The sequence below is a fragment of the Hyperolius riggenbachi genome, chromosome 8 (assembly GCF_040937935.1).
Source record: "Hyperolius riggenbachi isolate aHypRig1 chromosome 8, aHypRig1.pri, whole genome shotgun sequence".
NCBI lineage: Eukaryota > Metazoa > Chordata > Amphibia > Anura > Hyperoliidae > Hyperolius > Hyperolius riggenbachi.
The window spans coordinates 248,329,982-248,345,481 of NC_090653.1; the positions used below are offsets into that span (position 1 = coordinate 248,329,982).

At 47.4% G+C, this 15,500-nt stretch overlaps 1 protein-coding gene across 9 annotated transcripts in view; it reads left to right on the forward strand.

Annotated features, from left to right (window-relative positions):
- AK1 (adenylate kinase 1) overlaps positions 1-3,695 on the forward strand; it is a 190,756-nt gene extending 187,061 nt beyond the window's left edge. For all 9 annotated transcript variants that reach the window (XM_068248544.1, XM_068248543.1, XM_068248545.1 and 6 more), the window contains 2 exons: positions 225-416; positions 2,593-3,695. In XM_068248544.1, coding sequence (XP_068104645.1) covers positions 225-416; positions 2,593-2,661 — 261 coding nt within the window. In that variant the 3' untranslated portion in view covers positions 2,662-3,695. The remainder of the gene's footprint in view (positions 1-224; positions 417-2,592) is intronic.
- The last annotated feature ends 11,805 nt before the right edge of the window (positions 3,696-15,500 follow it).

Consider the following 15,500-nt stretch of genomic DNA (forward strand, 5'->3'; position numbering starts at 1 on the left):
AGTACATGTCTCGGCTTGTCACTGCGCACAAATTCTCACCACGCCAGCATTTCTGTACAGGAACAATTTAAAAAATCCTTCACAATCAATGTGTTAAGAGTCTCCTCCTCCACTACATTATAAGTTCTAAATGCTTGGGAATATTGTGCTGTTAGGAACTTCTCTTTTGTCAGATACTGTACATTTCTGCCTTCTCCATCATAACCTATTGTCTGTCACTGCAGATTGCTCCACCAACCTTGCTGCTGTACATCGATGCCGGTTCAGACACAATGGTAAAACGGTTGTTGAAACGTGGTGAGACCAGCGGCCGTGTAGATGACAATGAGGAGACTATTAAGAAGAGATTGGACACCTATTACAAAGCCACAGAGCCTGTCATTGCTCTTTATGAAGGAAGAGGCATTGTACGAAAGGTGAGGATAAGCGAGAAGGCTTTGTGCAGAAAGTGGAGCAAAGGGGCTGACAACCAATCAGAACAGTTCATTAACCACTTAAGGTCCACGGGCTTAAACCTCCCTAAGGACAAGGCCATTTTTCACACAATAGGCCACTGCAGCTTTAAGGCCTCGCTGCAGGGCCGTACAACTCAGTATTCAAGTGATTTCCCCCCCCCCTTTTCTGCCCACCAACAGAGCTCTCTGTTGGTGGGCTATGATCAGTCCCAGGATGTTTATTTTTTATCAATATTTCATTATTTTTTATTTATATTGACGGCAGTGTTGTGGTACCACACCGGGTCATACCTCCAAAAACAAGTCTTCAGGGATTACTGCGTTAGTATGCGGTAATCCCCTTCTGGTCGGGATCCAAACAGGAAGTGACGCTCGCTTACGGTCAGTGCCTGTTTTGGAGATAAGGAAGTGCGTGGAAGCGTATTGTAAAAATATGCTTCCGCGCATGTGCGTCGCTACGCCAACATTTTGGCAAACCCTGTGTCACCATACACTTACTTGACTTCCGGTCTACTGCAGAGGTCGGGTGGGAACCGTATGCTTTCGCGGTAGATCGGCAACTTCTGGCGCACCTCACCTCATGCTGTATGAAAGCACCCATAGGCTTTCATTAGCATAGCGGTGAGGTGCGGTAAAATGACCCACCACACCAGTGTGAAAGGGGACGATGTTTCCATGGAGCAAACCATTAGAGTAAAACTACCGGTATATACATTATTAATCGAAATGCAATATACAGTGCTGCCCATAATTATTCATACCCCTGGCAAATTTTGACTTCGTTACTTTTATTCAACCAGCAAGTCATTTTTTTTTTTTGACAGGAAATGACATCAGTGTCTCCCAAAAGATAAGATAATGTACAAGAGGCATTATTGTGGAGAAAAAACATTTCTCAGCTTATTTACATTTCAGCAAAAAGTGTCCAGTCCAAAATTATTCATACCCTTCTCAATAATCAATAGAAAAGCTTTTATTGGCTATTACAGCAATCAAATGCTTCCTATAACTGCAGACCAGCTTTTTGCATGTCTCCACAGGTATTTTTGCCCATTCCTCTTTAGCAATGAGCTCAAAATCTTTCAGGTTGGAGGGTCTTCTTGCTATTATCCTGATCTATAGCTCCCTCCACAGATTCTCAGTTGGATTCAAGTCAGGACTCTGGCTGGGCCACTCCAAAACATTAATGTTGTCTGCTAACCATTCCTTCACCACTTTTGCTGTGTGTTTTGTGTCATTGTCATGCTGAAATATCCACTGGTGCCCAAGGCCGAGTTTCTCTGCAGACTGCTTGATGTTGTTGAGAATCCTCATGTATTGCTCTTTTTCATGGTGCCGGTTTCTGTGATTAGGTTCCCTGGTCCATTGGCTGAAAAATGCCCTCAAAGCATTAGGTTGCCACCACCATCTTTTTCACCTCTCTCACTATCCTCACTTTTGGCCTCCGACCATGTCCTCTGAGATTTTCCACAGTGCGGAAAATCATGTATTTTTTAATAATACTATGCACTGTAGCCACTGGAACTCGAAAACATTTAGAAATGGCCTTGTAGCCCTTCCCTGACTTGTGAGCAGCCACAATGCCCAGCCGCAGGTCCTCACTGAGCTCCTTTGTCTTAGCCATGACTGTCCACAAACCAACTGCAGAGAGCTGCTGTTTTTCACCTGTTGAGTTGATTAAAACAGCTGTTCCCAATTAATCAGGGTAATTGAGATGCTTTAGAACAGCTTGAAATATTTGGAATGGTATAGAACTTTGGATTTTCCCACAGACTGTGACAGTTTGTGAAGGGTATGAATAATTTTGAACTGGACACTTTTTGCTGAAATGTCAATAAAAGCTGAGAAATGTTTTTTTTTCTCCACAATAATGCCTCTTGTACATAGTCTTATCATCTTTTGGGAGACACCTACGTCCTTTTCCGTCAAAAAATTACTTGCTGGTTGAATAAAAGTAACTAAGTCAAAATTTGCCAGAGGTATGAATAATTATGGGTAGCACTGTATGTATGTTAAATTAGCACAGAATGAAATGTCAGTACAGCGATTGTGGCCAAGATATAAAAGTTCAGGAAAGCTGGACGGGAGACAGAGCCATCCAGGCTATTCACGTATATTTATTTTATCTCTTCCACAGATTCACGCAGAGGGATCCGTAGACGACGTCTTTAAACAAGTCAGCGCAGCTCTTGACGCTTTGAAATAAACAGCAGTCAAACAACAACAAAATGCCTTATATTTCTGTCAACAACCTGCTTCAGCCTTATCCTTTGATTTCCCCCATGAAAAAAAATATTTAAAACCACGAATAACAGTCGGACCAGCGTGTCACTCTGTCTGCCTCTGCGACACGTCACACCATCCCCTTCAGGGACTGAAAGGAATTTGCCCTTCTTCCTGTAGGAAGGTGCGTTTTGCAACCCTGATCTCTTCTGTCTCTCCCCAGAATGTTGATATCCTCACTTTCTTCCTGTTTTTTTGAACACTAAATCGCTTTAAGGAAACATGCAAGGTCTCTTGCCACTGCTTCTGTTTACTTTTTGTTTTTGGTCCCCCCCCTCCCGCGTTTTTTCCATTCTGTCCAGATGGAAACGTCACCTTCAAGTCCAGGAAGTGATCATTTGAAAAATGCGTCACCTCAGGAGCTGAGCGTGGCTGTTTATCTGCTTGACCGGTCAAAGGGACAAGATTATAAGATCCTTGCTGAGGGGTTAAACTGCCCTTGGCGCTCGGCCTACTTCCTCTTGGAAGCCTGCAGTCTCCTTGGAGAAAGCTGTGAGGCCACCTCTGACCTTCATATCAAGGGACAAGCTGCAGGAGAAGGGAGGCTTTGTGAAGAGGAAGAGTGGTAGACCGGATACCTCATTGTCTTTTGGGAGGTGTCCAATATGCTATGATGAATTTTATCGCATATTTTTGCAGCAGAAAGTGATCCTAAGCTCCTCTAGCGTCATTTCAAAGGAATGTTGATACAGGAAGGGGTTCTTAACCTCTCAGTCGCCACAGGCGGGTAAAAAAAAAAATCTGGCCTGTTGTACAGGTTAATTAACCTTCAGGTCAGTGATAAGGCTGGGCTTAGTTCCAAGTCAAAATTATTTTGAATAAAGCACATCTCAGTATTAAACGGTGAACTTTCAGGAGTCCAGGGAAGAAGAACGTATTTATGTACCTTGTTGGGTTCCCTAATCTATTGCAACACATTTCAGTTGTAATAAAGCAGCCATATACTTGTATGGATAATCGATCTGGTCATGTGATCATTGTTCTGTTCTTCATTCAAATGCCTTGCAGAAGGGACTGTGTATGCAGCCAATAAGCAGACCTTGAATCTGTTTCAGGCTGGGGATGGGAGTTTTCAGGCCATTGCATTTTGACAATCATAACACTGATCTCTGAATGCAGTTGCTAAGTTCTGGCTCACAAGGAACCACCCACTTGCTTTATAATATGAGAAGTCTGTAATGTATAGTGCAGATTTTAGATAATTGGGTCGGAAGTGGGGAGATGAAAACCTTAAAGGATACCAGGGCCAAAAAAGGTTTGGGAAAAGTTCTCCACTGTCACCTCTCTTTCTCACCTAAAGACCCCCTGCAGCTTCTTCCAGGTCACGATTGACGGCTTTCACATGCGCAGAAAACTGTTGGGTGCCGGCCAACGTCTGCGCAGTGATGGCGAGTCGACTCCCGGCGACCTGAAAGTAGCTGCAGGGGTTCGTTAGGTAAGAAAGAGGGGTGTTAGTGGAGAACGGGGTAAGTGGTGGCCATCAAGACAGCTCCCCTTAAATGTCCCCGCTCCCCCCGTTTCTCCAACTTTTTTCACCTCTGGAATCCTTTAAAGAGAACCTAAAGTAAACCTAAATAAAAGCGTTTCACTTACCTGGGGCTACCAGCCGCCCTGTGCTCATGCCGTCACGGAATGATCCTCCGGTCCCCTGCATTGACTAAGTTTCGATTTTGGTGGCTGCGCATGTCGATTTCTCATACTACGCATGTGCAGGACGGTCCCAGCGGCGGTAGCGTATTCAAGGATGCGTGCAGCCAGGGCTGCACAGGTGCAGTGGCAGGCGACTTGCTCTGTCACTGAAATTGAAACTTAGTCACTGCGGGGGACCAGAGGATCATTCTGTGATGGCACGGGCACAGGGTGGCTGCAGGGGGCTGGTAGAAGCCCCAGGTAAGTGAAACTCTCTCTTTTTTTTTTTTTTTATGTTCACTTTAAGGTCTTGATTCACTGAGCTGTGCGGGTAAAAATCCTCAGCGCACGCTACGGGCTGTGCACTTCTAACTTACGCGCTCTCCCTTGTTTAGTGGCCGCTCCTGAGCCCAATAGCATTCTGGAGCTGTTTAGGACATGATCCCCACACTTTGGCCCAATAGGGTGCCTGTCAAGTGACTGGCATGCACAGTTTGGAACACACGCATGGCCAGTTCAAAAGCACTTATGCATGACCACAGGTGCTTCTGGGAGAATATGCAACTGAAGGGCCAGTTAGAATATTAAAAAGGTTGGGAACGAGAGGGGCCCCAAAGACAATGACATGCAGAGTGCCATCAGCAGATCATCTATCCCACCATGGGCTTAATTTACTATGTTTTTTTTTTTTTTTACTTCTGTGGTACTTAAAGGGGCACTATGGCGAAAAATTTTAAAATTTAAAATATGTGCAAACATAGACAAATAAGAAGTACGTTTTTTTTCCAGAGTAAAATTAGCCATAAATTACTTTTCTCCTATGTTGCTCTCACTTACGGTAGGTAGTAGAAATCTGACAGAAGCGAGAGGTTTTGGACTAATCCATCTCTTCATAGGGGATTCTCAGCAAGGCTTTTATTCTTTATAAAGATATTCCCTAAAAAGGATTTAAACAATGATGCTGGCCAGCTTCCCTGCTCGCTACAGTTTTTTGGCAGCTGGACAGCGCAACTGCCATTCACTAAGTGCTTTTGAAAATAAATCAATCCCTGAAAATCCCCCATGAAGATATGGACTAGTCCAAAACCTGTCACTTCTGTCAGATTTCTATTACCTACTCTAAACGAGTTCTGGTTCACCATGAGCTTGCTGGTTAGTCTGTACCTCTCGGTGTTACAAGCCCTACTCCATAGAGCCAAATTAATCCATACCATGCACTGATGAGGATCAAACAATCCGAAACAGTCTGTATGCATGTTGGATTATTCTGGCTCTGTACAAATTACCAAGATGACACATCATTGCATTCCAGCGGTTCTGGAGGTGTGTTTAGCTTCTAAGGGTAACAATGGTTAATTTGCATATATTCAGCAGTGATGCACTGGGAGACATCTCAAGCTCACTCCAACCTGAATTATCACATTCTTTCTGTTTTAAGAAAGCAACTCTTGTTCTACTGTAAATGACAGCAACATAGGACAAAAGTAATTGACGGCTCATTTTACTCTGTAAAAAATGTACTTCTTATTTGTGTATGTTTGCACATACAGTATTTAAAACATTTTTTTTTTTGCCATAGTGCCCCTTTAAAGAGGATCTATAATAAACAAAGAGCCCCTTGGGGGTACTTACCTCTGAGCCTCTGGATCCTAATGATGCTCCCCCCATCCTCCTCTGTAGCCCTGATCCAGCAATGGTTACCCCTCCAAATAGCGCCTGCTGCATGCGACAATACTTACCTTTGGGATCTAGCGCAGGTCCATACCATTGTCCCCCTCGACATGCCTGCGCAGTGGAGCGGACCCAATCGGGCTTGGCTATTTCCGCCGGAGCTCAAGGGGGAAGATGGTACTGCACCTGCGCTGGATCCCAAAGGTAAATGTTGCCACCCGGGGTCCCAGCGTTGGATCTGTGCTGCACAGGAGGAAGGGGGTGGCTTCAATCGGATCCAGAAGCTTCCCCCTCCCGAGGTAAGTAACCCCACAGGGCCTCCCTTTTAATTTTCTTTAAAATATTCTCTTTAAAATAAATTATTATTTAGAACTTTGCAAAACAGATTCTAAACAACGGTGTCAACAACAAATAAACATTCATAAATTAGCTTTTTGTTTCTGCCTAGTCTTAGGTTTTAAAGGACATTTTGCTAACCCTATAGTGATTCATAACATCAGCTGAAGCGAGTAAAAAACTCGCTTCTTCTCTTATATTCAGCAGGGGCATGTGTGCCCCTGCTAAACCGCCGCACAACGGGGGTCCCTTACCCCCCAATTCCCCCCCCTGCAAAATCTACAACCGACTTGGTCGTGGATTTTGCTCCTCCTGGAGGCAGGGCTAACGGCTGCAGCCCTGCCTCACAGCGCGTCTATCAGCGGCGCATCGCCGCCTCTCCCCCGCCCCTCTCAGTGATGGAAGACTGAGAGAGGCGGAGATACGCGCTGACAGACGCGCGTGAGGCAGGGCTGCAGCAGTTAGCCCTGCCTCAATGCGGAAGAGATCCCCGGCAAGGACTGAGGGGATTTGGGGGGGGGGGGGGTAAGGGACCCCCATTGCGTGGCGCGATAGCGGCGGTTTAGCAGGGGCACACATGCCCCTGCTGAATATAAGATAAGAAGCGAGTTTTATAATCGCTTCAGATTCTCTTTAAATCTGAATGTACACTACCATAAGATGCTCAGAACTACCACCTCTCAGCATCTGACAGCTGTTTATGCCCTGCCACCTATTTTTTCTCTTGTTATATAATGGAAGACCAGGGCCATTTATCTTCCGGATAAAGATGGTCTATCACATTGCCCAATTAGACATTATTCAATTCACTGTACTGTATCTCCTAAGTTTTCTCCTTGGAGATAATTTTTCATCTTCTGTTTAAAATAACTTTTCAGCAATTGTGAAAATACTAAAAAGTAGGGGAAAATACTCCAGGACCCATATGCAATTATTTTTTACTCCTGAGTTATCTCCTACCTATGAGATCATTTTCATCTTCTCTTTAAAATAACTAAGCATTTTACGATTGAAAGGGTAAACAAAAGTAGGTGAAAAAGTATTATCAAAATTATTTTGTGTATTTTCTTCCTTGCTGGTGGTACAAAAGGCATTTTATTGAAAGGGTGTGAAAATATCACCTTGCTGGTGGCTTAACATCTTGAGGACTGTGGTGTTGAACCCCCTTGGTGACCAGGCCATTTTTTCTAATTGGGCCACTGCAGCTTTATGGCCTCGCTGCAGGGCCGTCCAACTCGGCGCACAAGTGATCCTCTCCCCCCCCCCCCCTTTTCTCCCCACCACCAGATCTCTCTGTGGGTAGGGTCAGATCGCCCCCAGGATTGTTAGATTATTTTTATTTTATTAACTTTATTATTAAATTTCCCTTTTTTTTCCCACTAACGCTCCTTCCCTGTCAGCCTATCACAGCAATTGGCGTTAGGCAGTACTGGGGCTGCCGCCTTGATCACGCCCATTGGAGTTAGGAGGTTACTGATGAGGTATTCATACCTCTCAACTTTTTGAGATCAAAAGCAGGGACACTTAAAGGCGTCATCAGGGAAATTCTAATAAAATAAGAGCTACTTACTGGGGGCTTCCTCCAGCCCCAAGCTCCCAGCACGTCCCTCGCCGCAGCTCTCCCCGCAGCCATTTGCCGCAGCTCCGTCCCGGTCCCCGGCGATGACATCAGAGCGACCTCCAGGTCGGACTGTACTGTGCCTGCGCAGTCAGCTCTGGGCCCACATGGCGGTGATTGACAGCGCCGCTTGCGCAGGCGCAGTACAGGCCGACCTGGGGATCGCCCTGATGTCATCGCCGGGGTCCGATATGGAGCTGTGACGAACGGCTGCGGGTAGAGCTGCGGCGAGGGGCGTGCTGGGAGCTTAGGGCTGGAGAAAGCCCCTGGTAAGTAGCACTTATTTTATTAGAATTTCCCTGATTCCTTTAAAGTGAATCTGAAGGGTAAATACACTTATGAGTTAATGAATTGTATGAGTAGTACAGCTGAGAAATAGAACATTAATAGCAAAGAAACAAGTCATATATTGTTTCCAGTATAGGGAGAGTTAAGAAACTTCAGTTGTTCTCTATGCAAAAGAGCTTCTCTGAGCTCTGGCTACAATGCTGTTTTCTGGAGCACTTGTACATTAAAAAACCAGTGACAGATATGGTTTTTACTGCTGAATGTTCAAAGGGTCATTAGTCACACATCTGGAGACTGTTCTGTCTTGGAGTCATCAATCTCAGACCCTAGCTCCCAGGGTAGCCCCATCAAGGCTGTCCTCTGTAATGTCAGATCGATAAACAACAAAACAGCAATCATACATGATCTAATAGAGTCTTCTGATCTGGCCTGCCTGACTGAAACCTGGCTTTCTGAACCAGTTGGCCCCACCCTGGAGGCTGCCGTGCCAACAAACTATTCCGTGATATACTGCAACAGAAAGGAACGCAGGGGAGGAGGGGTTGCACTTTGCTTTAGATCAGCTTTGAAAATCAGACCACTTACTGTAGGTCCTACCAACTCGTTTGAATGCTTGGGGGTGCAACTTTCAGCTGAGAAAAACATTAACATATTGCTGATCTACCACCCACCAGAAAAACACTCAGACTTCCTTAAGGAACTTGTAGACCTCCTATGCAACCTAACACTGGAACACCCCAGATGGATTGTTCTTGGAGATTTCAATACATGGGTGGATGACTCCTCTTCAAAACTTGGAATAGAGCTACCTCGTGCCTTACATGAACTGGGCTTCCTCCAATCAATCAGCTCTGCTACTCACAGGAAAGGCCACACTCTGGACCTTATATTCCATACTGGGCTGTCAATAGCCAATGTGGAAATTAATCCTGTTGCCTGGTCAGACCATCACACTATCCACTTCTCCCTCTCAATACCAGCTGTCAAACACCAGGTCAAGAATCAAATAAAATATCGCCGTTTAAAAGGGCTAACACCTCAACATATCCGAGATAACCTTAGCTTTGATGAATTGACTGACTCCAGCTTGGACCCTGATACTCTGGTGTTTAAATACAACAAATGTGTGTCCTCCACCTTTGAGACCATTGCTCCTCTGCGCACCAAATATCTTACTCCACACCATCATGCACAGTGGTTTGATAACGCTATAAAAGAGCTGAAAAGACAAGGCCGAAAACTTGAGAGACTGTGGTGCAAATCTCAGTCCCCAGAAGACAAACATGCCTTAATCCTCCACTTGAAGAGCTACCAAAAGGTAATCACGGGAAAAAAATCATCCTTTCTATCACAAGAGATTGCAAATGCAGTTAACAAACCAGCCCAACTGTTCCGCACAGTGGAAAAACTCTGCAACCCGGCATGTCAAAAACTTAACATCGAGTCTTCAAAGGACCTCTGTGACCAATTTGCCCATTTCTTCACAGACAAAGTCTCCGCTATAAGGTCCGCCATCCAACTTACAGCATCTGAGCCTAATATAGCGCCGAAGACCATTAGCAGAGACAATGTAACACCTTGGTCATACTTCAAAGAAATTGATGAAGAAGTCACATCAAGCATCCTCCTTCACGTCCGCCTAACTACCTGTGACCTAGATCCTGGCCCAACACAGTTCATGTTGAACTGCCCCGACCTGTTCGTACCGGTATTCCTAAAAATTGTTAACTGTTCCTTAAAATCAGGGATATTTCCTGCTTTACTGAAGGAAGCAATCATCAGGCCTCTCCTCAAAAAACCCTCCCTGGACCCAGATGCAATGACCAGCTACAGACCTGTCTCTAACCTTCCCTTTCTGGGCAAGCTAATTGAAAAAGCTGTTTACCTCCAGCTAGAAGCCAAAATCCTACAAAACAACAGTTATGACCCATTCCAGTCTGGCTTCAGGAAACACCACAGCACTGAAACGGCCCTCATCCAAATATGCAACCACCTGCTCATGGCAAGAGACAGAGGAGAGTGCTCCATCCTCATACTGCTAGACCTTTCTGCAGCCTTTGATACAGTTGACCATGACATCTTGATAAACAGGCTAGAGGAATACTGCGGCATTGATGGCATAGTTCTTCAGTGGTTCCAATCCTTCTTGAGTGGCAGAACCCACAAAGTGTCTATGGGGCCCTTCCTGTCCACCCCTGTATCACTTAGGTATGGGGTGCCCCAGGGCTCAATCCTCTCTCCCCTGCTTTTCACGATTTACATGTTACCGCTGGGAAAACTAATCCAAAAACATGGCCTGACATACCACTGCTATGCAGACGACACTCAACTATATCTTTCCTTCAAGCCTGGTGTGACAGACCCAACTCTAACTATAAACGCCTGCTTACGTGAACTACAGTAATGGATGAATGACAACTGGCTGAAACTAAATGCAGACAAAACTGAAGTCCTTCTGATAGGAGGGCAGAGCATGATAACAAAACAACTTAACTTGCAGTCTTCACCACTGGGAATAGGAGGCACGGATCTGCGCAGCTCTGATCATGTGCGTAGCCTGGGAGTTCTAATTGATTGGGATTTAAACTTCAGAACTCAAATCTCTGCTGTGGTGAAATCATCCTATTTTCACCTGAAGAACATTGCAAAAATCAAGCACCTCATACCCCCAGAAGATCTGCCAACCTTAGTCCACGCCTTCATCACATCCCGACTGGACTACTGCAATGCTCTCTACACTGGCCTTCCAAAAAAGGTCTTGTACCGACTACAGCTGATACAGAATACTGCTGCCAGACTGCTAACCAACCAACCCCGTCACTGCCACATAATGCCAGTCCTGCACTCCCTTCACTGGCTACCTATAGAATGGAGGGTCCTATTCAAGATCGGCCTACTGACATTTAAATCCCTGAATAATCTAGGCCCTGGATACATGAAAGATATGTTACAGCTGCGTAGCAATCCCCGCATTCTCAGATCAACAGGTTCTAATAATCTAGTCATACCCAGAGTACACCTGGAAACTTTTGGTCCCAGAGCCTTCTGTCATGCTGCCCCTACGTTTTGGAACTCCTTACCTCAACAGATCAGGACAGCTCCATCCCTGGACGTGTTTAAATCCAGACTGAAAACCCACCTGTTCAGTTTGGCATTTGCAGAAATATAACTTTTGTTGTGTGAATACTTCATCCTACTAATTACTGAATCTGAGAGAGCCTAAGCGCTTTGAGTCCTATGGGAGAAAAGCGCTATAGAAATGTTATTGTATTGTATTGTATTAGCTCTGCAAATAACACTGTAACTGTAAAATAAAGCAAACTGCAAATTTGACAGAAGGATGCAATGTTCTAAAAAAAGACTATTTTGTTTGTTACTTAAGTTCTATTCTTTTACCGTACTACACATACGATTTCTTATATCATAAGTTTTTTCCGCTTCAGTGTCACTTTAAGCCCCTGCCACACCCCTAATCACACCCCTCATACACCCCTAGTCACGCATAATATATCGATTTCATAAGAAAAATATGTCGTTTTATAGTTCAAACCACACTGGTCCTTTCTATCCTGGTTCATTTTCCTTCATATTAACATTTGAAAATAAGAAATATATCAATGTAACCTCCCTGGCGTTTAGCCTGTTATAGTGGCGGGCAGGAAAAAGATCAAAGCAGTATGCCCGTCATCATGGGCATAGTACTGGCCCTCACCACGTGGCCACCTTTCCCTCCAGGATAAGTTAGCTGGCTAGAAGTACCTCAGTACATGTTAGATTGCTATAAGTACCTCAGTATAGGTGTGTCCCCCTCAGTGATCCCCCCCCCCCTAGGCAGCAATTATTTTCCCCCCTCCGACAGCGACAGTGCCAGTACAGTATACCCCCTGCAGAGGTGCACTCCCTCCTCTATCCCTCCCTCCATTGCAATAGTGCCAGTACAGGATCCTACCTGCAGTGCCCCCCCCCCCCCCCCTCCGCAGCGATAGTGGGTGGCCCGTGCTGTGCCTCTTGCCCGTGTCAACAGCTCCAGTCTTCTCTGTCCACGGTACTGGGGTGCGTGGCTTGATGACATCTAGATGCGCATCACTACTTTGGACAGAGAAGACTGGAGCTGGTACCTGCTATTGCTGCAGGGGGGGGGGGGGGGGGCTGCTGCAGGGGGGGATCGCTGAAGGGGGACACCTATACTGTGGCATCAATAGCTAGCTAAGCTGTACTGCGGCACCTATGGCCGCCTGACCTGTACTGCGGCTCCTAAAGCTGGCTAACCTGTACTGCGGCTCCTAGAGCTGGCTAACCTGTACTGCGGCTCCTAGAGCTGGCTAACCTGTACTGCGGCTCCTAGAGCTGGCTAACCTGTACTGCGGCTCCTAAAGCTGGCTAACCTGTACTGCGGCTCCTAGAGCTGGCTAACCTGTACTGCGGCTCCTAAAGCTGGCTAACCTGTACTGCGGCTCCTAGAGCTGGCTAACCTGTACTGCGGCTCCTAGAGCTGGCTAACCTGTACTGCGGCTCCTAAAGCTGGCTAACCTGTACTGCGGCTCCTAGAGCTGGCTAACCTGTACTGCGGCTCCTAGAGCTGACTAACCTGTACTGCGGCTTCTAGAGCTGGCTAACCTGTACTGCGGATTCTAGAGCTGGCTAACCTGTACTGCGGCTCCTAAAGCTGGCTAACCTGTACTGCGGCTCCTAGAGCTGGCTAACCTGTACTGCGGCTTCTAGAGCTGGCTAACCTGTACTGCGGCTCCTAAAGCTGACTAACCTGTACTGCGGCTCCTAGAGCTGGCTAACCTGTACTGCGACTCCTAGAGCTGGCTAACCTGTACTGCGGCTCCTAGAGCTGGCTAACCTGTACTGCGGCTCCTAGAGCTGGCTAACCTGTACTGCGGCTCCTAAAGCTGGCTAACCTGTACTGCGGCTCCTAAAGCTGGCTAACCTGTACTGCGGCTCCTAGAGCTGGCTAACCTGTACTGCGGCTCCTAGAGCTGGCTAACCTGTACCGCGGCTCCTAGAGCTGGCTAACCTGTACCGCGGCTCCTAGAGCTGGCTAACCTGTACCGCGGCTCCTAGAGCTGGCTAACCTGTACCGCGGCTCCTAAAGCTGGCTAACCTGTACCGCGCCACCTATAGCTGGCTAACCTGTACCACGCCACCTATAGCTTGCTAACCTGTACCGCGCCACCTATAGCTGGCTAACCTGTACCGCGCCACCGATAGCTGGCTAACCTGTACCGTGCCACCTATAGCTGGCTTACCTGTACCGCGCCACCTACAGCTGGCTAACCTGTACCGCGCCACCTACAGCTGGCTAACCTGTACCGCGCCACCTACAGCTGGCTAACCTGTACCGCGCCACCTACAGCTGGCTAACCTGTACCGCGCCACCTACAGCTGGCTTACCTGTACCGCGGCTCCTATAGCTGGCTAACCTGTACCGCGGCTCCTATAGCTGGCTAACCTGTACTGCTCCACCTATAGCTGGCTAACCTGTACTGCTCCACCTATAGCTGGCTAACCTGTACTGCGCCACCTATAGCTGGCTAACCTGTACTGCGCCACCGATAGCTTGCTAACCTGTACTGCGCCATCGATAGCTGGCTAACCTGTACTGCGCCACCTATAGCTGGCTAACCTGTACTGCGCCACCTATAGCTGGCTAACCTGTACTGCGCCACCTATAGCTGGCTAACCTGTACTGCGCCACCTATAGCTGGCTAACCTGTACCGCGCCACCTATAGCTGGCTAACCTGTACCGCGCCACCTATAGCTGGCTAACCTGTACCGCGCCACCTATAGCTGGCTAACATGTACCGCGCCACCTACAGCTGGCTTACCTGTACCGCGCCACCTACAGCTGGCTTACCTGTACCGCGCCACCTACAGCTGGCTTACCTGTACCGCGCCACCTACAGCTGGCTTACCTGTACCGCGCCACCTACAGCTGGCTTACCTGTACCGCGCCACCTACAGCTGGCTTACCTGTACCGCGCCACCTACAGCTGGCTAACCTGTACCGCGCCACCTACAGCTGGCTAACCTGTACCGCGCCTCCTACAGCTGGCTAACCTGTACCGCGCTACCTACAGCTGGCTAACCTGTACCGCGGTTCCTATAGCTGGCTTACCTGTACCGCGGCTCCTATAGCTGGCTAACCTGTACCGCGGCACATATAGCTGGCTAACCTGTACCGCGGCACCTATAGCTGGCTTACCTGTACCGCGGCACCTATAGCTGGCTTACCTGTACCGCGGCTCCTATAGCTGGCTAACCTGTACCGCGGTTCCCTTAGCTGGCTAACCTTTACCGCGGCTCCTATAGCTGGCTAACCTGTACTGTGGGGCACCTATAGCTGGCTAACCTGTACTACGGGGCACCTATAGCTGGCTTACCTGTACTACGGGGCACCTATAGCTGGCTAACCTGTACTGCGGGGCACCTATAGCTGGCTAACCTGTACTGCGGGGCACCTATACTTGGTTACCTATACTGGGGGCACTTATACTCACCATTGGCGTGCTGATCCCTTGTCGTGTACTTCCGATAGTGACATGTTCCCCGGCTATCAATGTTGATGATGCCAGGGTTACGCAGCATCCACATTTGACGGCAAACTAATTTGTTTTTATTGAATCCAATACAATAACCTGCCGGGGATTCCAAAGATGGATGACAGGACAGGTAATGTATAAATGTACATGGGGTTCATTTATACACTAGGGGGCATAGCCGGCCTTTGATATGAGCGACTGGAGCGGTCGCTCAGGGCACCAGCTTCCAAGGGGGCGCCTATAGCTGGTTGCCTATACTGAGGGGACCTACACCTGATTTCCTATACTGAGGGCACCTATAGCTGGCTACCTTTACTGAGGGCTCCAACACCTGACTACCTATACTGGAGGCACCTATGCCTGCCTACCTATGGGCGGATGGAGACCTTCAACTGACTACCTATACTGGGGGCACATATGCTTGGCAACCTATATTGAGGGCACCTACACATGAGATTCTATATTGGGGGCACCTAAACCTGGATACCTACCTATACTGAGTCTGAGGGCATTTGGGGTGGGGGCGCGCTGCGGCTATAACGCGTGGTGCAAATTCAGTGCTGTGCTATCATTCTAATTGGGGGGATGAGGAGGGGGCTAACTATCCCACTTGTTTTTATTAATATTCCTGAAAGGTTCTAGCCTTCAATTTTTAAGTGTATTCAGGATAA